Source organism: Triturus cristatus, chromosome 7, assembly GCF_964204655.1.
Source record: "Triturus cristatus chromosome 7, aTriCri1.1, whole genome shotgun sequence".
Taxonomy (NCBI): domain Eukaryota; kingdom Metazoa; phylum Chordata; class Amphibia; order Caudata; family Salamandridae; genus Triturus; species Triturus cristatus.
In genome coordinates, this window is record NC_140590.1 from 1,679,975,172 (window position 1) to 1,679,999,789 (window position 24,618).

Genomic DNA, 24,618 nt, shown 5'->3' on the forward strand with positions numbered 1-24,618 from the left:
TCTTTCTTTCTAAAGGAGTTTTCATTACAGCTCTTTCCAGCCGACTGACTGATTTATTCAAAAACAAGACTATCATCAGTAAAAGCGGAATGCACAAAGCTGAGAAAATAATCTTTATTTGACACAAAGATCCCTCTTCCATTCATTTCCCCACTTTGGAACTTTCTGACAGTATCACAATCTTCCTCCTGCATGAGTCAGCGGTGTTTGCCATATCGGTTGAAGCGCTTGTACAGGAATCGAATTCGCTTGTTGAGATTGTGAAGGTCCTCTGTAAACATACGATGCCCCACAAATTTCTTCTTTCGGATGCAGCGCTGCAGCTCATTGCCTTGCCAGCCCTTCAACCATTTAGGGGCAACGATAAGATCCTTCGGGTGCGCCTTGAAGTCTCCTGTATGGGAAGAAGGGAAACAAAGGGTCATCGTATGGTAGGACTACCTGTACTCCATGGTTTCTTTGCAGGCTTCATTTTAGGTGCAGATCCTACAGGTTGAGAAGGAACAACCCCAATGAAATGTATTTAATCTGCTCTGTGGCAGAACCTCAGCGATGATATTACTTAACTGTGGTCAAGTGATATCCTTACCCTGGCTGCTTTTCCTTTTCTGAGAGACAATTTATTGTGAGAGGTCTAGGATTTGAATTTCCTTTGATAAATGTGATTTTGGCTAAAATGTATAGAATTCACTAAATGGGCCAGATCTAGAGAAAAAAATGAATTTTGCCATTCTTTACTCTCATACAGTAGGGAAAAAAGGACGATGCCTCGTAAACCCCTTATTCCGAGTGAACGACAAACCCCACTCACTGCAAACACCAAGGGAAAACATAGCTACAGAATATTATAGTTTTAGCGTACAAGTTGTGCTTATCGTGATGTTTTTTTTATTTTGTGGGGGGGCGGTGGGGGGGGGCAGTTTTTATTTTTAGCAAACAGTAAACTACGTGCAAAGTCCTCCAGGTAGTCCGTGGAGAAATTGCCATGGTGAAAGTACAAAAAAACATAGTTTGGAGCAAATTGTGCTTGGATTTGCTATGTGAAATCAGCCATGAAAACCATGTTGTGCCTGACTTGACATTCCACCTAACAGCTCAGTGTGACCAGGTTTTGAAATGACAGTACAATCACAGCGGAGAAGGATTCCGTTAATTGCCCAGATTACTTCCGGGTAATCCTCAACTCTTAATTCTATTTTCCTTGCTTTGAGTCTAGGGTAATTGACGGTGCTTGAAGGGAGTGGACGAAGTGTGTACGTCTCAAATTTAAGTAGAGTCCACCCGAATGAGAGGGTATAATATCCTCGCAGATAACCGCTCGAGTAATTCTTATGAGCCACAAAGGCCAAGCAAGCCCTTCTTTAGCTGGGATGGAAAGTGAGACACAAGGAGTGGAACAAGCTGGAATGACCAGTGCTTGAAGGAAACACTTTTGTATTTTCTTTACACCAAATTTGCTTTCTTTGGATTGTAGTGGGGAATCTTGTCCCTGTGACTTACTAGTTATTTTAAATGCGTGCTCACGCTGAGTTGGCTTTATCTTAATTCAATCTTGTTTTTTGATTTATTTTCCTCCGGCTTGTCTTAGTTGTAAGTTGTCAATAGCTGCGAGGGAGCGCTCATTCCTGAGCTGGGAGCAACAGGGTTGCAGCTGGTTTTCCTTCCGCGCTCCTGGTTAGTCGTTATTCAACTTAATACTTGGCACCAGATCTGCCATGCCAATCAGCCGGATTTTATCAGACAACATGGTAAGTCTTACTTGTCTAACTAACTCCCAATATAGATCTTCCCTTTCTAGATTCATGCTCTCCTCAGCCACATAGTTCCACTTCCATCCGGAGCAATGTGCACTCCCTCCTCCCATTCAGCAACATAACCGCTTGCTGGGTTCACTCAGCTCCGCCTTACTTATTTAACCCGACCCATCAATCAACATGCATGTTATTGTGCGCTCCCTCCAGAGGCACTACTTGGACATCCACAATCTCATTCAAGATGCACATCTGATTCTCTTCATCAACAAGTCTTGGATTCATGCAGCATCTGCATTCGACCCGATTTCTCCACTCGGTTTTAAAGCTTTACACCTCCCACAACTCAATAAAAGAGGAGTGGTTTAGATGCAGTTTAGGACGCTCTTAAAATTTCATCATACTACTCATGATCCTTTTCTATCAATCCTTTTCTGCATGCAGAACTGATGGGCACTAAGATCACCACTGCTCCTTCTTGCTCAGTTACCTGCATTTTAGCTCTCCTGGTTCAGCTAATAAATGTTGCTGTGTCTTAGCTAAGCTCCTTTCTCCAATCATACTTCCCTCCTCTCGTAGCCTATAGAGGTCTATATTCGGGCAGAATATTCGCCCACCTAGAATCTTCCAGCCTTGCTGACTCTTGCACAGCTTTGAGATTAGTCCAGCGCATGACTGGTGGCAAACTTTGCCCACCTAAACTCAGTTGATTGAACAGTCCCCTCCGCCCCCCCCCCCCCCCCCCCCCCCAAATAACGGACTAATCACTTAGCCTTTATCCGTCTCTTCCCACATGTTCAACTTTCAGAGTCCTCTGGGTTATTCTCTTTCCTAACTCTTGGTACAAACTAAATAAAGTAGTTTCATCACAATTCTCAATCTGGATCTCCCTGCAGCTCACTCTGCCTCTCTCCAGTGCGATTATCATTGTTAACGCTTGGATCCTTCGTTCGCATGATGATCAAATTTCTGTAAAAACTTATCTTAGCCACTGTGGTGTAGCCTCAGCCCCCGGTTCTCCAAGGACCTCAAGCTGCGAAAATCCTTTACATAAAAGCAGAAACAGAATGGTGCTCCAACTATTCTCCTAAGTGCTTGTTGGGTGTTTTAGAAGTGCTCAGATCCTACATAAAATCCATCTACTACGCCCAGGAGCGTATTAAGTTTTCAAAAATCTGCATGCAAACTCCAGAGATCTTGAAAATAGTTTCATCTCAAACTAATCTGGCGTGCTCTAAGATTCATATTTAACATCCAAGACCTTCCCTCCTTTCACAAAATTATGATCAAATTTGCAGTAATCTCTTGCCTGCTCCTTTTTTAAAGGATAAGCCATTGCTTACCTCCATTTCCAATCAAGTGGTTTCCCAATGCCTACTCTATTTTCTTCCCATATCTCTTGACTGGACCATTAAATGTAGGCAGTCCTTAAACTGTGGCTCCACTCTTAACCCGCGTCTGCCCAGGCTTCCCAACTCCTAGATAAGGCGAGTAGACCACAGACTAATCTGTAAAAACTTTCTATGGCCAGCTCTTCTCCCCCGTTTGACTGGAAACAAACGCTTGTTTTCCTACTAATAAAGAACCCCTGTCAATCCACCTAATTTAAGCAATATTTGCCCCATATCATTTCTTCCCTTTCAGACTAAAATGCTTGAAAAACACATTACTGTTGTGATCCTTTTTGGAACCCAGTAGCATTGTATAGTTCACTCTAAACTTTTTCCTTCCACTGTACAGTAAACGGTCCTCGTCTCTATCCTTGACGAACTCCAGGTTGTATTAGAGGGATTCAGCAGTGCTTATTTTACTCAAACTGTCCACAACCTTTGATATGATAGCAGGATTTTGTGTTCTATCAGGTCTACATCATGCTAAAGTTCAAGAAAAGACTCTGACTTGGACTGCTGACTAGCTCAATGAATGATCCCGGACCATACATTTTCCACCCTTCCACTCTGCCATTAGCAAACCCAAAATTGTTATCCTTCAAGTCTCATCACTCAACCTTACAATCTTCAATGTCTATGTAGCTCCCAGAGCGTAGCTAATTCGCTCTTTCATTTCTCTTTTATTCCTTATGCAGGTGACATGCAAATCTTGGTCCAGCTGCATGGACAAAATTCTTGAAACTGCACCAATTTTTAGAACTTTATGACTTCAGTAGTCACCTAGATAAGTCAAAGTTCAATAAAATCAATAAAGACAGACTTCGACCCAAGATGTCTGCGGCACCGGACTGACTCCTGCAGCTCCAATCCGGACAGTCACTTCTGCTGCTTTCCAGCTACCAGACACTGTGCATGGATGATACTAAGAGCCTGGTAAGATGAGAATGAAGCTCCCCCACTGTTTTGCACAGAGGGAAAAGGCTGCATCAGTTGGCTGCAGTGAGTGCACAGAGCTCCAAGACAGAGGAAGCAGTGAACGGAAGCCACTGGTACTGACCCAACAGGCAAACTAGAGCTAAACGGAGGCTTTGGCTGGGGGAAAAGGAATTCAGTTCCCAAGCCAACAGAACAGTGACAATATCATTGATGCCAACAACTATTAGAAAAGATGGCGCATGTCAAGGGGTGCCAGCATGGTGCATAGAGAGCCGATCAAGGGAAGACTAAAGAGGCAAGAGAGCAAGAAATCTTTATGCCCAATATAGCCTCCTTTCCTTTGAGGATAATCTGCAAGGGAATAGGAGAGACATATGAATAGAGCAAAGCCCCCACTGTCAAAACTGAAGCTGAGAGACAAATGGGACCGAGACAAGGTGCAGAGGAGGATCCATATTTAGCAGGAACTCGATGGTCTCAAGTGAGATTGCACCCTGAAGTGCACAGTCCAGGTCCTGCTTCTCTGACCACACACAGAAGATAGCTACCATAGCCAGCAACAATTCAGCCTAATAGAAGTGGGGATGCTGGATGGCAGAGAAGAAAGCTGCAGTGGGTGTTTGACACTGTAAAAACAGCCCACTGCAGGAGTGAGCAGCTACACAGAAGGTAAAAGCCACCAATGTTGATGACCAAGCCCTGAAAGACAAAAAAACTCTGGGGGTGCTACAACAGCATAGGATGCAAAGGAGCTACTTTCGAGGTGAATCCCTCAAGTAGAACATTCAAGTAACTCTCTGTAAGTGTAAGGAGTCTTAATGCTCTCAGTATACATATGATCTTAGATAACAATACCCAGGTATAATCTGTGTCCAAAAGACCATTTACTAAGAGTGGATCAATTCTGAATGAACAACAGCAATTACACACTTCAGTTTTTGGCACAAGATTGAAAACTGCTGGGGCGCCCATCCTTTGTAAGCATAGCTCACAAATAATGCCAAACGGCAGCAAGTGTGCCCCAGAAGTGAGACACCTAGTTATCAGCATGGAGCTATGTGTAGAGTGTTACACAATTATAGATAGAAATGTGCCCAACAAACAGCAGGAAGCATTCCTAGAAAAGATTGGAAGGGAGGGGTAGGGAGGTCAGTGGTTAATCTGGACAAGGGAGGGAATCACAATATATTGTGTGACCCGAGTTTAAAAAGATCAGCACAAAGCTTACACCATGCCAAAGTAATGTCCAAGAGACTGCAGGAAATGATCCTAGACCGGGGTATGATGGCTACTTGGTGCTATCCCCTTCCTGCGGAATCAGAGTGCTCCTTCTCCCAGTACACAGATAGAACACTGGATTACATTTTTTGTGCCAAACAACTTCTTAGTAGACTGCATAGAGCGCACACAGCAGTTATGTCAATCTCGGACCAGTCCCACCAAAAGATAGAATGGGTAGGTGGAGAAAGAAAAAACTCCTAAGGGAGATGGAGGCTGTGGCCCCGGGGTACTTAAGGAACCAAGTAAACAAGTAAACACAAGGAGATGCTCGACAGAGCGCTGAACCTTTTCAGACACTCACCCCCAGTCACAGATCTGGGTTGAATCCATCATCGTTCTTTAGCTCACTTCGCCACCCCAGTTCAAACACAGCTATATGCAAATCAGTCTTGAAGCTGTGCCTCATGGAAACAGTCCATCCCGAATGGCCAAGCCATGTCTTCCCTGGTCCAGAAACAAGTATTCTGGGACCAGTTTCGGGCTAACAGCCCTCATCAGCCAGGCTAGCTTGAATCCAGTGGCAAAGTGAACAAGGGACCCACCTCTGGGCATCCCACTCCAGCGTCCTGGTGGACGCCGTATTGGCATTATTCGCTAAATATTCTTCAATACGGTTTGCTTGGTTGTGGCGGAAGACCGGGGCTTCCAAGCATTCCCGCAGCAGTTCCCAGGTGGGGACTGGTGGGTGGGGCGGTCGCCATTGGAGGGTTAGGAGATGCGCGTCGTGATCAGAGACCACACGTCCCAGACGTATGACCAGACGTGGGTCCCTTGCTCACTTTGCTACGGGATTCAAGCTAGCCTCGCTGAAGGGCCCTTCTTCACAGTGCCAAGAATTTTCAAGAATCAACAGTACTGTGCCTCGCCTCTATGATACAGGAGCCATGATTGATAACTATATGATAACAGCAAAGACATGGTTGTGGAGACTGGTTTTTACACATCTTAACACCAGAGCTGTGTATCTCTACCTTTAGTTTTGCAACTCACTGTTGCTCCAGCTTGTGATAAAACACTTGCATTTGCTGCAAAGTTCCCTTATTTCAAGGCCCTACAGAATACCTATTCAATCCAGAAACAATTTTTATAACCAAAAATAATTTTCAGTCGAGAAATTGAAGAGTTAAACAAATAACACAAATCATAAAGTAACAAAGAGGTCAGCAGATATACGCATGTGCAATTTACATAGAAGAGTGTGCCAAAAAAGATTTGCTGGAGGTATCGAAGTACCGCTTGCCAACAGAGAGGATGACAAACGTGGCAACATTATTTTTGAAACATACAGTGTGGGAAAGCATTACCAAAAGTAGGCAGAATGATATCCACCAACTGTGAATGCATAACACATTGAATATTTCAATGAAAATATTAATGCAAGTGTTTGTCTTGAAGATCCGCAGAAAGTGAGGCAATCCAGAAGCAATTTAACAATAGCAGTAATGGATGCTTATGCAAAAGTCAGGTAAGCATAGGGTGAACAAATTTAACTTTGGAGTTCTACAAATCTGAACAGTCCTCGTACAAAGCTATATAGGCTTTAAAAGGTTCTGTTGAATCATAGGGTAGCATGGAACCTTATCATGGACATAACCATTTTTTAACCTCAATGGATGAATTCAAGGCACCAGGATAGAAGTAAATAAAATTAAAAATATAAATTGTTCTCGTGACAAGAATTGGAGCTGCCCTTTCATCTTATAAACAGCCTAGTGTTAAATGGCTCATTTCATTAAGTTCTCATCGCCAACAAACACACTACAATTTGAAAATACCTAGTTTAACTTCCAAATAGTAATATATATATATATATATATATATATATATATATATATATATATTTTCACTTAAAAAAACATAGGTTTCACACGTTATAGTTAGCTGGACATTTCACTCGTAAAAAACCAATGAAATTCCCCCGTTATAGTTAGTGCAGGCAACTATAACTCACGCGACCGCAATCCTCTGCTGATGACGTCAGATGTTACATCACTGTATTTAGACACTTATTTACCCATGTCTTCTTTCATTAATCTTTAGCTATACATATATTACAAATATTTATTTTTCATAAAGACACATGTCATCAGTGATGTAATATCTGACGTCATCAGCAGAGGATTGCGGTCGCGTGAGTTATAGTTGCCTGCACTAACTAGAACGGGGGAATTTCATTGGTTTTTTACGAGTGAAATGTCCAGCTAACTGTAACATGTGTGAAACCTATGGTTTTTTAAGTGAATTTGCAAGGTTTTTTAAATGCTAATTCGTAACTATAACGTGTGTGAAACCCATGGTTTTTTCATTGAATTTGTACGGTTTTTTAAATGCTAAGTTATGTATTTATTAATTTTTTTTCCAGGTTTTTCACCGTGGTTCGCAGTGCGTGCCGTGCGCGCCCGGTGCGCGCACCTCGCGATTTAAAAAAACATAAAAAATGTTTTTTTCTCCCTTGGGGGTCCTTCTGTGACCCCCTGACCAAGGCTAGGGGGTCAGGAACTGTCCACTCTGCCCCCTTTTCACGTTCTCCACCTTTTTTTTCACCTCCTCAGACTGCGAGAGACAAAATGGCGGCCGACACTTCCTGGTTTCGACCGATTCGAATGTTTACCGACATCTAACAACCAACCAGAATTGCGCTCGCACACGGCAGGGTGCGCGCACGGTGCGCGCGTATAGATATTGATATGCTTTTAAATGCTATTTTCTCAGGAAATACTGAACAGATTTACACCAGACCTGCAAAAGGCACTTCCTTGACCTTATGGCTACCTCTCTGCCAAATTCCACATAATTCTGTTCAGCCGTTCGGGCTGTAGCTGCGACTAAATGTCCTATGGAAAAATGCATGGGGAAAACGCGTTTTGGGACCCCCCTTTTTCTCGGCCCCCGCTTGACGAATCACCCCGAGACTTTCAGGGTAGGAGCTGAACGGAGCGCCCCATTTGTTTTGAAAATTTCGCGAGGATTCGTCAACCGGCGCCAAAGTTATTCAAAATAGAATTTTGAGATTTCCTATGGAAACTAGGTTGTAACTATAACTATCTACTGGCGACGATTATATATATATATATATATATATATATATATATATATATATATATATATATACATACATACACACACACACACACACACACACACACACATACATAGAGTAAGGTACTATTTGGAAATTAAACTAGGTATTTTCACTGGGAAATTCCACCATTTTTTTTTTTAATAAGGCACCTATAGTTTAAACATGGGAGAACGAATTAACCTGTTGGGAACTTCTTTGACATGCTAACAAATCACAATATATAGAGAGAGTAATGTCACAGTTCCAGAGAGCAAATGCTCATTGGGTTACCAAAGGCAACCATTTCTGATGTGCTTATTCTGTTAGAGAATGGTTCGAATTTAGGTTGTTTTGATGAACATGGTTACTCTTTATGAAAAGTAATGCCCTTCTATCACAGTAAATGAACAGATTAAAGGTTGTGGTTATGAATTAGTAATGCCGCCACTGATAAGGAATTGTACTGCTTTATTAGCCAAATAAGCTACCATATGCAAACTGTGACAAACTAGTGTGTATAGTTACATTACACTGAGGAGAGACACACACAACCTTAGTGTCTGCACCGGACTATGCAACTACAATAGTGCAGTGTGACCAACGTTACACATTTGTTGCATATTGCCTATCCACCAACATTAATTGAAACAGACAACATAACAAATGTTTCTAAAATAGAAATGATCTAACATTAAGGCCAGGAGCTAAAGAGCATTTAAAGATATCCTACGAACCGCCTCTCAAACTTTTGGATAATTTACCTCTAGCATTTTCCAGATTGGCTTCGACACTTTTGGTTGGTGAAGTAATTTTATCGATAACAAATTTCTTTATCCAGTAGTTTAAAGTGTTAAAGCACGAGACACATAATGGAGAAGATTGTGTTTAATACTGAACCAGTGTTGTGCATGAACAATGCAGATGAACATAAAGCACTGGTACTATAAAATAAAATAGACATTCACATGAATGTTTAAGAGTTGTTGTTCCTAAAGAAGAAAAGAAGTGTGAAGCTTGCACTACAGAACACAATTCCACACTTGAGAAGAAACACATTGAAGAATACCAGCAAGAAGAAACGCTTGCTCTAAAACTGGGTAAGCACCCACTTCTAACAGCTATTTTGTTACGGGCCAAAGGACTTGGATTTTTCATAATCTTTACACTATAGCATCGGTTATGTATAACATGTATACAAAGTATGAAAGCACTAAATAACCAGTCATACTGTCATTGCAAAACAATTGTTTTCAGCATTTTGCCATAATACAGACAACTGATTAATCCTTCATAGCCCATTCCATTCATCAAAAACCTTTATTCGATTCGAAGAATCATCAAAACTTACAAAACAAATCTTTGTACATATTGCAAATGTCATCCTTCTAATACAGACATAACAAGCATTGGCATAGCCAATAGGTCTCGCTTTTGGGACCTTATAAGTATTTAGTTATGCAGCAGAATATCTTTTGTGCAACAACATCAACTGTTGCCTGGCTGAACACTTATAAGGTCCCAAAGGCAAGACCTACTGGCTATGCCAATGATTGTGTGTGTGCGCAAAGGGCATGGATGGGAGAGGGAGTGGTGTGTTAAAGGGCCCTAGAAGAGTGGTGGTGTTTTGTTTCAGAAGGACATGTTCCCATCATTTCTAGGTCTCAACGCAGCACCCATCAAATGTTTTACAAAGTGCCAGTGCTAGTTTTGGTCACACGTTCCTCCCTCTCAAGCCTGGCAGGGCTTGGGTGGACCCATCCCAAGGACACATTGGTAGAGAATGCAGGAACACATAGTTTCTGCTGATAAGACTGAGTGGCGTGTGGTGCATTTCGGAATAGGGGTGGAATACTAAAGAATCATGAAGAGGAAACAAATAACAAGGCCCTATGCTCATTACAAAGTTTAAGGGCGCAATCTAATGAACTCATGTGAGTCAGGTGTGCCTGATAACACCAACTCCACTGAAAAATCTCCCACTCTCTGGTCATAAAAGCCACAATAAGACCAGCGCTGCATGTTTGGAGTGTGTCGTCACAGCGCCTGGAGTACTGGTGGTTCACGGCAGACGCTTTTAGGCCGATCTTATTTTGAAGGTGGAGTGGTGCATGTGGTTTTCAGTATATATAGTTCAGTTTGCAATTTTGTTCGCATAATGCAATTGAGCCTCTGCTTAACTGCCTTGCAGCCGTGTAATAAACATGGGATGGTTTAAGAGCAATGTTGGCTTGTGTGCTCGAATAATCACGTAACTTTCTTTTTCTTGAAAATGGGAGCGAGTGGCTGTCTCTCTGAGTCAGCTGTCGGTACTGCACTTGTGTGATGGGGAGGGGCTGACCCCTACTAAACTCTGAAATCACAAGGATCAGCGTGAAGCAGGTTATGCGCTGCCTCCTCCGAAGACCTGGCCGCAGAGGTATAAAGGGATTATGGGGCGACGGTCTGTGCTCGGCACTGCTCGAGTGGAGGGGGTATGGACAGCCCAGAGCTCGCATTACTTTAAAAGCCCCAAAAGAAACAGAGTGTCTCAACCCTGATGTTTACGATGCGGAGTAGAAGAGGGAAAGGATCGGGTTCGAGTCTTGCTGAGTCTTTAACATGTGAACTCAAAATATTGACTGGAACAAATAAAATGAACAATTGCATGATTTTAATAAACAATGCATGCAGATTTAAATTAATGAAATTGGGGAGGGGTTGACCCCTACTTAACCGTTAAATCACAAGGATCGGGGTGAAGCAGGTTATGCGCTGCCTTTTCTGAAGATCTGGCCGCAGAGGTATAAAGGGAATATGGGGCGACGGGCACGAAGGGAGATTGTGAAGCTTTGAAGTGGAAAAGGAAGACAAAGAGGCGCGGGCATTGAGAAAGGTAATGATCGGCGTTTGTGAAAACACAGTGCATCTACAAACAGAACTAGCCCGGGAGTGGTGCGCGCGCACGCTCTAAAAGGATTTTTTTTTTTTTAAAGCATGGCGAAGGTGCATGCGTGCGCAAGTGGGAGGGGTGGGGAAAGTGCTTGCACTAAGCAGCAGCTGTTTGCTCTTTTTCAAAGCACCCACTTGTGCTTGTGGAGCGCCGCTGCGCACTCCCGCAAGCTGTATGCCGCCACAAGCACGAGTATGTGCTTGGAAAAAGTGCTGCATGACGGCTAAAGGTCTCCTATGCGGTGCATGCGCACTGCGTAGGCGAGACCTAAAAACGGGTTTCAATTACAAAGGACTAAAATGCAAGACATATATACAGTTTAAATTTTCTCCTTTAGTTTCGCCACAATTGCACATGATTTAATTAAAATTCTTGTCAATACAGTACAAAGATAGCTATTCAATCAGCGCGTGCAGCACCAATTTGGGCTCCACTACTGCTAGAATTGTAAGATGATGCAATCTAAAACCATAGGAAGATAAAAAAAATTAACTTTTAAAATGTAAGCCCATTCCTATATCTTATATGACTGACAGCCAACTAAAATTTACTAACGCTGAATACAATAAGTTGGTGACTGTCGGATTTTAATATTCTAAGCAACTCTAAATAGCTCCTGATGTTCAAACTTCTGCACAGGGATTTGATCCACTTAAGTCTAGGGGTAGCATATGCTGCGCAAAAGAATAGAACAAGTGCAATATCCTCATTAGCACTTAGTTTACACAGTGAGCATTTAGGATCACTAACCATCAATTGAGATTTTGCCCATTTAGCTGTGAAACCATAGACTTGTAGTATCTCATACCTGAATTTCATATAGAGTGACTTTGCTGATTGCGGTTCAATCTCGTATAAAAAGGGCTCAAAGCTAGGGGTCAGTTTAAAAGACAGAAATTGAGTAGTCAATCTCCCCAACTCCAGATTTAAAGTGACTTTGTGCGTTATGAATTCCCAATATATGGACCCGATTTATCTCTTTGAGTCAGGGGTCAGCAAGCTCGGGATTGCCCAGTAGCGGCTCAGACCTAAATCGGTGAGCCATTTATGGATGTGGGCCAACCAGGGCAGAGTAACAAATACATCCAAATGTAATAACTCCCTCGGGGTCTGCCTACAAATCTCTAGTTCCTCAGTTGTCCAAATTCTAATCCAGTAGGCCAATAGCATCCATACAGCAAGATGTCCTAGTCTTTTTAGCCCAATATCATGTGTAAGAGGGATCATCGGGGTATTTTTAGGCAAACATGTAAGCATTCTCATGATTTTGGTTTCCCCAGTGAAAAGAGGCTGAAGATTTTCTCCTTCCCATAGCTCAGATCCATAGAGTGTAGCTGATTGGGCTCTAGCTTTATAAACTTCTAATGGGGGGGTAATGGCCTTTGATATGGTGGAGTGCTGTTTCTTCACTATAGTAATAGAGTTCTGCATTAGGATTTGACTTATTTATTTGAGACTTCCATGTAAGTTTTGAGTCTAGTGTAACACCTAAATATACAAAGTTGGGGACACATTCCAAAAGCACCCCATTCAATACTAGTCTTTTCTGGAAGTTTTTGTGTGGATTGATTGCCATGTATTTGGTTTTGTTGGGGTTTATCTCAAGACCCTTTGTCTTACAATAGTTGTCTAGGCTATCAAGTAAGTTTTGGAGACAACAGTATTGTATCGTCTGCAAAGGTAAGGGCACAGATGTGGGTGCCTCCGAGCTTGGGGAATCGTGTAGGGCTGAGTGCAGGTGCTCTACCATGTCATTCACGTATATTAGGAACAGGGTTGGCGCCAGGACGCAGCCTTATAATCTAATCAATTGTGCTTATTCTCTGTCTGAAACCGGCCTGGCAAGGTGAGAGGATGTCTTTCTCTTCCATCCAAGCATTTAACTTGCCCAAAATGTGTTTGGCATACACCTTTTGGGTAATGTCTATCAGGCTGATAGGCCTGTAGTTCGCAGGACCGTCCCTACTTCCCTTTTTGTGGATAGGGACAATCTCAGCCCCCTTCCAGGTTTCTGGGATTGGCTCTCCCCTAGCTATTGTGTTGCACAATTGATTCATATATGGAGCCCAAACATCTGGGGCGTATTTCAGATGGTCCCCAAGAATTTTATCTGGACCAGGTGCCTTTGCTGACTTTATACTATCTATACCTAGCTCAGTGTCCTCTAAGCTGAATTCAAGGTGTGTAATAAGTGCTTCTGGCAGGGACGCCTCAGTGAGGACTCGTGAGTCTGGGGCGAGTACATCTGGTGCAGCATATAGCATGGAAAAACATCTGCACCATGTACCGGGATCCAAAAAGTGATCAGTGGTCCCCTTATTCACTTTGTTCTCCTGTGCTAGTAATTTCCAAAATTTGGATTGATCTCTAGTTTTTGCAGCTACAATGAGATCACCCCAGCTAGCATCCTTCCAATCCCTCAGGGTATTCATTTGTACTCTTTTATAATTCGATCTTTCAATTCTGATCTGGTTTACAGCTTTAGATTTTAGAGCCACACGGAATCTGCGTTTGGCTTTGGCACATTCCTTATTGGACCATGGGTTCGAGGATTCTGGTCGCGATATTGATTAATTGGTACTCCACTGAGTTTTGGTTAACTGTATTTTTATAATCTCATACATTTTTTGATGGATTTGGGTGAACAGTATGGACCCCGGACGTAACTCTGCATTGCCCTTTAGTAGCTCGCAGAAGTTGCTATATATGTTAGTGAGGGGCTCGACCTGATCTAATACTGATGGCCATTTGACTGATCTCCGATTGTTATATACTGATGGGAGCGGAATCTCTTCTCTCCGGTTTGTTGGGTTCAATGAATGTTTAGCAAACCAACTCCCCGCTAGATCTAGACATAATGGGAAATGATCACTCGCCCATCTTTTATCAACCCTAAAATCCTGGATTTGGTTCCAATATGCTATGCTTGCCATCACATAATCAATACGGGAGGTGGCATTTCCTCCAGTAAAAGTATTCGAGCACCCAACATCAGAAGGGAACCGCCCATTGCATGCCCTTAGCCCTCTTTCAATGGTAAAGTGCAATATTGGAGTTGCAGATGTAGAGCACGCCACCTTTTTGTTTGCTGCAAGTAGAGGAATTCCCCTGGCCAGATCTCCCTCATGGAAGATAGTGTCCATTCCTAACATCGGTTCATAGCAACAATTGAAATCGCCACCCACAAGGACCGCTCCATTTGGCTCAATGCTATCAAGCATTTCCTCAAGACTGCGAATGCCCAGTGCTTCCTTTGTACACCCCCTTGGTCTTAAGTATATGTTAAAAAGGTGTCAGTAGTTCATTCTCAGATTTTGACTTTATTCCCAATATGTCCTTGGAGCCAGAATTCACTATCTCTATAGAGGTGTTTAAAGTATTTTTTACCTAGATGATCAGCCCACCCAACAGTCTTCCTCTCATCGATGGTATGGCCCCAATATGGAAGGTTCTGTAGCCTAGTTTGTGCAAAGGCTTAACCGCCCATGTCTCCTGGAAGAGGCACCGGTCAAAGTTGTTGATCTAATCCTACCAGTCTGGATCAGAAAGTTTTTGGTGTAGCCCAGCTATGTTGCAGGACAGCATCTTTGAAGTTTTTGGAGCTGTATCGGATGGAGGCCGATTGGGGGTTCTACTTAGGGAACTATGTCTTTTGTGGTCAGTGTACGTATAGATTGTTAGCAGATCTTGTGGATGGTTTCTGTGCAAATAGGCATCATGTAAAACATGAGAATCCCGCTCTGGACTCCAGGGCTTCAAAATGATATAGCTATGTGAGCTTCCCTTAGGTGGAGTCCCTCTAGGCTGCGCACATAGTCAATCAACTGATTCTAGGTTCTGAGTCCCCTCAAGTGCTAACAACAGGCTATTTCTCTCCGCTGCTCGTGTTTTTGTTAATCTAAAACTGATTTTTGAATCGAAAAGTGAATGTGTTCTTAAATTCAGTTATCAAATTGTCTACGATAGTTTTGACACGGAAAGTTAATTTTATGTCATCCATGTTCCCTGTTTCTTGCCGAGACATTCGGCAGACCTAATTATAGAAAGGCATTGGCGTTTATTTCTGATCCAATGCATGACTTTATTTATTAGAGACTCTTCGTCCTCTCTGGTTTCATTGTTTAAGCTTGGGACATTTGTAAGGAAAATACTGTATGCATTTTCCCTAGGACTAGTTATGTATTGCGGTATTGGATAAGATTCCCTTTGAGATTGACTAACTATAAACCCCCAATCTAATCTGGAATTCTGACGTAACCCTTCCGGTCCCCTGCGGTTTGGCCCGTTTTGTGTGTGAGTCTTTAAGAATTATTATTGAGTGCCCCTTGCCGCGAAAACGGGGGCATTCTGGGCCGAGTCTCCAAGCTAATGTGATGGTTCCTAGCTCATGCTTTTGATATCGACATGTTTACTTGGTAGCAACGGAGTTGGTTAACTAACTTTAATGAATCTTACAGAACAAATGCTCTCCTTTTTTTGGTTCACTAAAGCATAACCAATTGGAAAAGTGAGAGAAACACCTACGAGCAGGACTTTTCTATGAGAAGGTCGCAATTTCCTTTTGGGGCTAAGGAAATATACTAGATGTATCCTAATTATTTCAAGCTAACACAAGTCCAACTGTGTACCCACAAAAAACCTCTGTTGCCAGGAAGGGAATGACATGCAGGAAAATTCACCCCTTAGTAGTGATCCCAAGGAGACAGGAAAAAACTGATGTAGTGCAAGAGAATAAAGTAATTTTACCACTGCATGACAGGGGTGGGAGAGACAATATTTTCCTATAATGGAGCCAATTCATTTCTAAAGCAGACTTCATCTCATTAAGTAAAGGCTAGTGGAAAAAGAAGGACTTTGAGAAAATGGCTCCTCTGAGAAGAAATGGGGCAGCCATGTCCCTATAACTGATGCACATTAAAGATGTCAACTGATAATGCAAGTGAAGTAAAAAGCGTTATACCCTGACCCTCGCCTTCAAAAGCCTCTCCAAAGACGCATTCCATACAAAGGGTTTTTACCTGTGCATCTTCGTTATTTCCCAGTTGCCAGTGTACTGTATGGAGTTCCAATTTTCCTTTCAATGTGATTTGTGGATGTATGTCATTTCATATTGCAACATTTCAAAGAAACACAATTTCAAAAAAGAAGTTTATTCAAATCCATTTCAATGATAACGTAAGACTGTGGTGTGTCGTAAACTAAGATAGACCATCCAATGAAAACTAATTTAAATGTTTGCCTTGAAAATAGTTTTTAACTAAACCGTATTTATTTTGAAAATAAAAAAGAATGTATTTTTACACAAAATATGGATAGAAATACCTTAAACCCAGAATACTCCCAACATCAATCCTATCCTTGGAACCCAGCCATACTACATCCTTATCTATAGCTTTATCTAAACATCACACCAAACTCTTACCATAACCTTCACCCCATGTATTGCCATCACATAACCCAATCCTTGTAGGCCTGACCTTCAAACCTATCCTTTCCTGGTTCTTTAATGCAACGCTGCCCTTGGCTTTTACCTCAATACTTTCTTTCACTGTTACCCTAACCAGAACCTTTACCACAATTATCTTGATTTTGGTTAAATGAGTTTTCACAAATGTTTTTCTATTTAAATGCTTTAACTGGAATCCCTCCTTCGAAACATATTGGGACGAAATGGCAAGATGCCAATTTGCAAACGATCAACATTCTGAAATATCACCCTTGTGTGGATTTGTATTACTATTGAACCCTCTGCTTTTCTTGAAAGTATAAATTACTGAAGTCTGCACTAAGCACAAAGCTGTGTATTGGCGAGGACCACTGGGTGACCACACAGTGTGACTAAGAGCACTTGGAAGTATCTCTATAGAATCAGGTAAAAGAAGTCGTTGGCTGAGGCCATCAGAAGTGTGACGGTGAATAAAAGTCTAACAGTACCTGTATTGGGAGCACTTCGAGAGCCCGAGTTGGCCCACTAAGTCAAAGCCTTCGTTTGTCTTTGAGCCTAAGGTAACTTTTAGGCGCCGCTCAACACATTTTATGAGGAGAGATCATGATGTGCTATATCACTGTGGTCTATCTTTAAGCAAAAACACAAAAACCTCATTTTGGGCTCTGGTTTCAAGCTCTGGCAACCTGGGGAAAATCCAACTTTACCTAGAATTCCAATGTAGTCGTAAACTCCAAACATCACTCTTTTCTCATTCCAGCGATCTACCACCTTTGGCTTGGGAAGGCAGCTTACACGCTTCAGAGAAGAAGAATCTGAGAAGAAAAAAATAAAAGAGCAAAGCTAGTACAGATCAATGGGTTCTGCAAACTGTGATACCTCTGGTGCAATGTAATCTAGGAATAATGTTCAAAGAATATACGATTATCTATATTTATTGTTACAAAAAGGTTTCCTCTCTTCCGCCAACTTAACTTACCTTATTTATGCCTCTCTCCTAGCCAGATGACCCCATGAACTTCTGGGCCTATCGCAAACAAAGATTTGCTGACTGAATAGGATGAGCAGAACCCAAACCCACTCTGCCCGATCCCTGGAAGGGGGCAACATAACACATCCATAATTCCAGACCCACTATTTGAGAGCATCCTAAATCAGGCATTTTTTCTGACAAAATTTTGGTTAAAGTTCAGTGGGTTGAAGCACCAAATCAAATGTGCCCTGGGAGTCTACCTTAAGGGATGAAGAGAATCACTCCTGAGAGCACACAACCTAACATGAACGCAACCTTTTAAGTTATCCCACATTAAGTAAACCCTTTTCTTTCCATTGTTTACACAATGTCAAAGGACTGTTAGTAAACAATCCCTAGAAAGGATGATGGGGGGCGGGGGGGGGGGGGGGGGGAAGATGTTTCTTTTCAATCTAAATAGGATCACAGGATACCGCCTCCCTAGTGCTATGTGACAACCACTGAGTACCCTGTACCCTTATCTCTGGGGAAAAACCCGGGTTACTTCCTGCGGACCTCACTTCCAAAATCCTAATGGGACCCTCACACACCCTATTGGTACCACACTTCATCATATGGTCTCATCCTGGTCCCTATAAACCGGGATTGGATTTCTTCCCGGGAAACCGAGAACAATAGACAAGGTACGCTTGGAGGAACCAGGAGTAACAACCCACAGCAAGTCCAAGGATCATCAACGTCAACCATGGACCAGCGGGATGTAAACCTTGTAGTGAATCTCACCCCATTTACTTTCTCCAAGAGCAGACTGTTTTGAAGGGCCTAGGTTCCTCACAAAACAAACAGATAAATGTTTGCTGCAATGTGAAAATGCAGAGTTTTTCCCAAACATTGGAGTAAAAACTGTTTTAGGGATTCTCCTGCCACTCAGTGATGAAACCCACACAGACCTCAAAAGACAGTCTTTCTTTAATCCTCCCACAATAATGATGCCTCAAGGTTATAGCTTTTGAGCAAGCAGTGATATAGCAGATAGAAGCTTTAGACTCCAAAAAAATACATTATGATAACCGGACTTCAAAAGACAGAACAGCACTGAGAAACTAGAAAGGAGAGAAGATATCGTCATAAAGCCTGCAGACAAAAGGTGGGGCAATAGTTATACAGACTAAAGAGAATTATTTGTTCGCTTGCACCAGTCTGCTTAATGACCAGAGAAATTACAAGGTTCTTACAACAGATTCAACCATAAAACTAGAAACAGAAATAAAAAAAATATGTCACCAGAGCACATAAACAGGACAGGACTAAAAATGAGGCAGAGTTCCTTGTAGATGCTAATCCACATATGCCATATCTTAACATGCTGCGTAAATACACAAACAGAAAGACCCATTCCCCGGATGCTCTATTGTTTCAGGGATTGGACCACTCTTGGAACCTTTACCAACATTTGTCAAATGGTTTTTATGTCCGCTAGTAGCTGAAATGCCATCATGCGATATAATATATGATAGGCTCAGATGTGGAAGCCCTATACTACAGTACTCCGTAGGATGAAAGCTTAAACCCTATTGAAGCACTCCTACTTCAAAGACCATGGCATTATAAAACCCCAATTTAATTAATTTTCACCTTGAAGAAACAACTTTGAGGGAACAACAGCACAGTACTTCTATGGGCAGTAGGTTTGCTCCAAGCTTTGCATGTCTTTATGTACACCAGTTTGAGCAGAAACACATACGGGCTAACAACCCCTACCACAGGCACGTGAAGTTATGGTGCAGATACATTGAGGCCGCGTTTGTCATACGGCACGGCTCAAACAAATAAGCAGAGAAGTTTGTTGATTGGATTAACAAACAAAATACTTTCTTGAGGTCAACTTGGACGATGAGTAATCAAGAATTACCTTTTCTAGACCTTGGGATTCAGTTGGGGTGCCATTCACAGCAGTGGAGTACAATAAACCCGCAGACAAGAACAAAGTATATTGTAATTAATAAATGGACACCAAAATAACAAATGGCCAATAAGTAGAACCAGAGTTTAAGATTTTTTTTTTTTTTAAGTTTTAGGTAAAAGTAAGAAGCACAAAGCATCAATCACGGTTAACTGATTGGGCTTTACAGGGTCAAAGTAAAAAGTTCAGGCCGACCACAATGCAGCGCGGGTCGGATACAGGGTGCAGGCAGGTCACTGTGGGAAGTTTACTTTCTACTTGGCCCAGTTCCATGCGAGGAGCCTTAGTTGGAGCTTTGTGTTGATGGGGGACCGCAAAGAGGTCATTGTTGGTGCAAAGAGATAATCGTGAGGTGAGGTTTCACCGTGAAGAGATCTTAGCGGGCACAAAGGGCTGGTCGCAACTTGTGTTGGCAGGAAATGTGGCGCAGTTGCCCTCGTTGACTCAGCTCACGGTTGCGAGAGGACGTATAACTATTCTTTTTGATGCAAGGAGCCCAAAACCTCTGCATTTTACCTAGAGTCCAGTTCTTGCAGTTTTTGGAATGAATGAGTACACTCTGACACAAGCCAAGCATCGAGGATCTGTGGAGGCACCTCTTGAGAGTCAGGCCATCAGCAGGGTCCAGGAAGGTCTAGCTGGTGAAAGTCAGCTGGGCTGATGCTAGGAAGGACTTATGAAACTTGCTGTGTTCCTGTAGCTCAAACAGGAGGTCAGCCAACTGACTCTTATAGTCACTTCTGGGATCCTGGATTCAAAGCACGTAAGTTTAGTCTTCAGTTGGACAGCAGGGCAGCCATTCTAAGTCTCCACAGGTACGGGAGTCTTGTGATGAGAGGCTGTGAGGGCGCCACTTTTATACCTAGTGCCAGTCTGTGTGAGGTGGTCACTCTTTGTCTAACCATAAAATGGTTCTGGACAGTTCTTTCCTTGCCCTTGGATTTGGCAACAATCTCTTTAGGGTGACAAAGGGCATGCAGGCCCAGGTGTGAGCTGTATTTGCCAGTTACAGTAGATAACTTCTGAAGTGAGAAAGGGGTAGGGCACAGCCAACCCTTTGAAGCCCAGGAAGGGTAAAATACAATCCCTGCAGGTAAACCTACTCTGGAGAGGACACCCTTCCCCACACTCAAGACCCTTTTGTCCCCTGTCTGAAAGGAATACACATCACACCACAAGAGAGCCATTAACAGTTACGTAACCCTCCAAACATGCCATGCAAAATATGGAAGGTTATAGTTTATGCTTACACAATTGGTTTACTGTTAAAAAATTAACAAAGAAATGTAAGAGAAACAGCCATGTGACCGTGAACAGTGGCAGGAAGGCACATTTGATTTATGCAGAAAAAAGCAAACTTCTTAAAAAGGTGGAATTTTCAGAATTGTAATTTAAAATCAGACTTTACCATTAAAGAGTATTTTAAGTTACAATTCAAATGAGTGGAAGACGTATTTCTCAATCTGCTCCCAAACGAAAGTTATCACTTATTAAATGGAATATGGTAACCCAGTGTTAGTCTACGGGAGAGTTAGCCTTGCTACAGTGATAAATGAATTCAGGAGTTTTTCACTGTCAGAATATTCAAAACCGAAATACACATCATACAGTTTTAAATACCGTACTCCCTGGTCTGTGAGCCTTTAAGGCTTGCATTAGGGGTGACTTACATGTAGTAAAAAGGAAGGTTTAGCCTGGCAAAGGTTTCATTTTTTTGCTAGGTCGAAATGAAAGTTTTATACTGCACTACAGGCTGCAGTGGCAAGCCTGAGACAGGTTTCACATTGCTACTTTAGTGAGTGGCACAATGAGTGCTGCAGCCCACTTGTAGCATTTAATTTACAAGTCTTGTGTACATGTAGTACCGTTTACTAGAGACCGATAAGTAAATGAAATGTGCCTATTGTATGTATACCAATTTTACCATGTTTAGAAGGGAGAGCACAAGCACTTTAGCAATGGTTAGCAGGAGTAAAGTGCACAGCAGAAAGGGTCAGGTCCAACATAAAAGGTTTTGCATTAATCATATATACAAGTCTGAATAACTTCTATACATTGATGCAAACCTTGTTATAGTGGCAGAAAATTCTCCTTCACAGATCCATGCTACAGTACTGTAAAACTAGCAGCCAAAATGACCGTGGTACGTGGGTCTACTGGGCCAGTGGATAAAATAAACAAAATCGTGTGTTGGGGCACAGACAACATTACGTTTGGGGCACCAGCCACCAGAAAATTCCTTGGTATGTAGAGCAACCAAATCTATCTCAAATATAACCAGATTCCTGCTCTGAACAAAACAGCCAACCAGTCAATTACTCTCAAGTTAAGGATAGAGCAGTGCTTTAAGGATTGAAGACTCTCCCTAAAAATGAGATTGGGGCTAGATTTTGCAGCCTGTGATATAAGACAAGAGGATCAGAAACGAATACGTATATGATCCAAATGTGATTTTTGTTGTTGCTTTCTTGATAAGCTAGCAAGCACACGTTGTATCCTTCTTGCCCAGGCTCATCCAAGTGACGAGAAGTTGCCTCTCCTGAAGAAAAAAAATCCCACAAGATGTTCAAAGAAGCCGAAAATAGAAGGCCTGGTGTTAAATACCATACTTACGAGCCAGGTAATTCTAGATGCCTAAAAAAGGAATGTGCCCTAGAGGTTCACAGAACTCGCTGTGTGAAAGGTAGGATCTTGCTGAATGTATGAGCAAGACGGAGGTCCAACGATGGGGACATTTTCAAGTAAGAGCACCCCAGTCAAAGGTGGGGATTTCATGCTGGCAGAAATCTTAATAAGGAGGCATTGGGATGGGTTGATACAGTCATCTAGGTAGGGTGGAGTGATTATGACCATGAAGGCACACTGCTCTGAGGTCAAAAGCAAATCCCCACTTAATTATTCAATAGTGCAAGGTTAAAACGAAGCTAATTTCTCAAAACAGAAGCACTTCTAATGAGTAACATCTATAAAAAAAAAAAAAAGAGTCTCACTCTTGCATTCTCCAAATTTAAAGTTATGACACACTCATCACTGCAGTAGGATAGTATGGTTATTGTCTCCTTAATTTCGACCCACGGAAAATGGCTTCCAGCAAGAAGAATTTAGTTGTTGCAACCGGAATATTCTGACCAAGAGACACTCAGTAGCAAAGAAAGTGGTGGAGATCGGTAGAAGGGCAGCAATGTGAGACTGCGGTCACTGGCCCATGTTTACGGCTATTGAGGGAATGGAATGAAAATTGTAATTATCACTTACCTGACAAAATGGTCCGGAATGCGCTAGCCCAGGGACTGTGACATGAAGCAAAGCTCCGCACCAACTGGAAGAGTGTCCCCATGGCCAAGCACCAGGCCTAGGAAGTGTAGTACAGGAAGAAGTGTCAAATGGTGAGAAGAAAGAGGAGCTGCATGACATTTCAATGGGCAGTATAGGAGGTGGTCCTGTGCTCTCTCCACACACTATGTTCCTTGTCCATCCACAACCGCCCTCCCACATCCTACCTCTAACACTGCAGCTCCATAGCTCTACCGCATTAACCTTAACTGCACCAATATTTCCATTGCCATGCGTAATCAACGCAAGTGCCCTCCACCCGTACCACCATCACTTCTATGCCAGCACGTTCAATAGCACTATCTGGACCCACCGTCGACTGCCAGCCCCTTAAACACCATCCTCCCACTCCCATAGACGAGATGCACTCATTCCATGTCTATTTGCACTGCCTGAAATTGCTCCACCTCCAACCAGACTGTTCTCCATATTACGACTTTCAATTACCTCCTTTCTTTCACCCTCTCCCGCATACCTGGTCATCCATCCTTAACGTAACATGCATTTATTTAACACACCGCACTCATGAAAGAATGAATCACAAATCGCGATCCTTTGATGTTAAGGAAACGTCAGTTCAATACATTGCAATACACAATGCTTAACCAGTGAACCAGAGTTCAAATTCCGTCTTCCACACTTTACCAAACTGTAGGATTTAAACTAGGCAAATAAAATAGCTTTTCTTCACTATACTTTGTATTCCCTTAAAGTCCAATTTGAAGAGAACATCTTAAATAAATTAAATTCGGCATGTGCGATATGGAAAAAAACCTCATGGTGTGCTCCTCGCATACTGTCATAAGAATATCGGTTCTATAAATAGACTACGTAGCAAAATGAATATATTTAAGTTAACTCATCAAGCGTCGTTGTTGCATACCCTAATAGTTAAGTTCATGTTTAGCAATTTAAAATACTTTTTTTTTTAAATAGTTTTATATAGCGTGAACTTTACCCTAAGCCTAAGGTATTGGGAGCGCTTTACAGGAGCACCAGTTACATTACACAAGGACACAATAATTTTTTGTAGGCACGGGACGTTTAAGTGATCCTGTAACTCACTGAAGGGAAATCATCTGATCTACTAAACAGAAACACACTTCAGATGCCGAAGAAGTCAAATGTTCAAATAAAGGCATATACATAAGACAACCACCTCCGATACTTACAAGGACATTCAGTAGATTCGGCACGGCCTCACCCGTTGCCCCTCATTGATCTTTGGTAAGACGACAATTGGCCGTACTATTTTTACTTCCGGCTCTCATAACAGCCAATCACAGGGTTGGACATATTCTAGGCGTCATCTGAGAGTAAAAGGGACTCCTCCAGCGTAAAGTAATCCAGGATTGGAATTTTTTTTGGTACCTCAGCCAATCCCAGTGCGCTGCTCTCAATTCAGAAGTTTTCATTGGCTGTATCGCCCGCATGTGCTTCTGTGGTGTATTCAACGATGTTTTACGAATGCCGGAGTTTACAGCCGTCTGGCCGCTGGACTTTTTTTGCGTAGGTTACTTGTAAAACGAGTCGCGAAAGGGGCCTTTCATCCAG

The 24,618-nt window shown here is 42.3% G+C and overlaps 1 protein-coding gene across 1 annotated transcript; it reads right to left on the reverse strand.

Moving 5' to 3' along the window:
* Nucleotides 1–100: 100 nt before the first annotated feature.
* MRPL51 (mitochondrial ribosomal protein L51) lies at nucleotides 101–24,368 on the reverse strand. Its single transcript, XM_085614613.1, has 4 exons — nucleotides 24,237–24,368; nucleotides 22,987–23,083; nucleotides 17,503–17,610; nucleotides 101–394 (listed from the first exon to the last, which is right to left on the reverse strand). The coding sequence occupies exons 2-4, from the start codon at nucleotides 23,066–23,068 to the stop codon at nucleotides 198–200; spliced, it is 387 nt and encodes a 128-aa protein (XP_085470739.1). The 5' UTR covers nucleotides 23,069–23,083; nucleotides 24,237–24,368; the 3' UTR covers nucleotides 101–197.
* Between the last annotated feature and the right edge of the window lie 250 nt (nucleotides 24,369–24,618).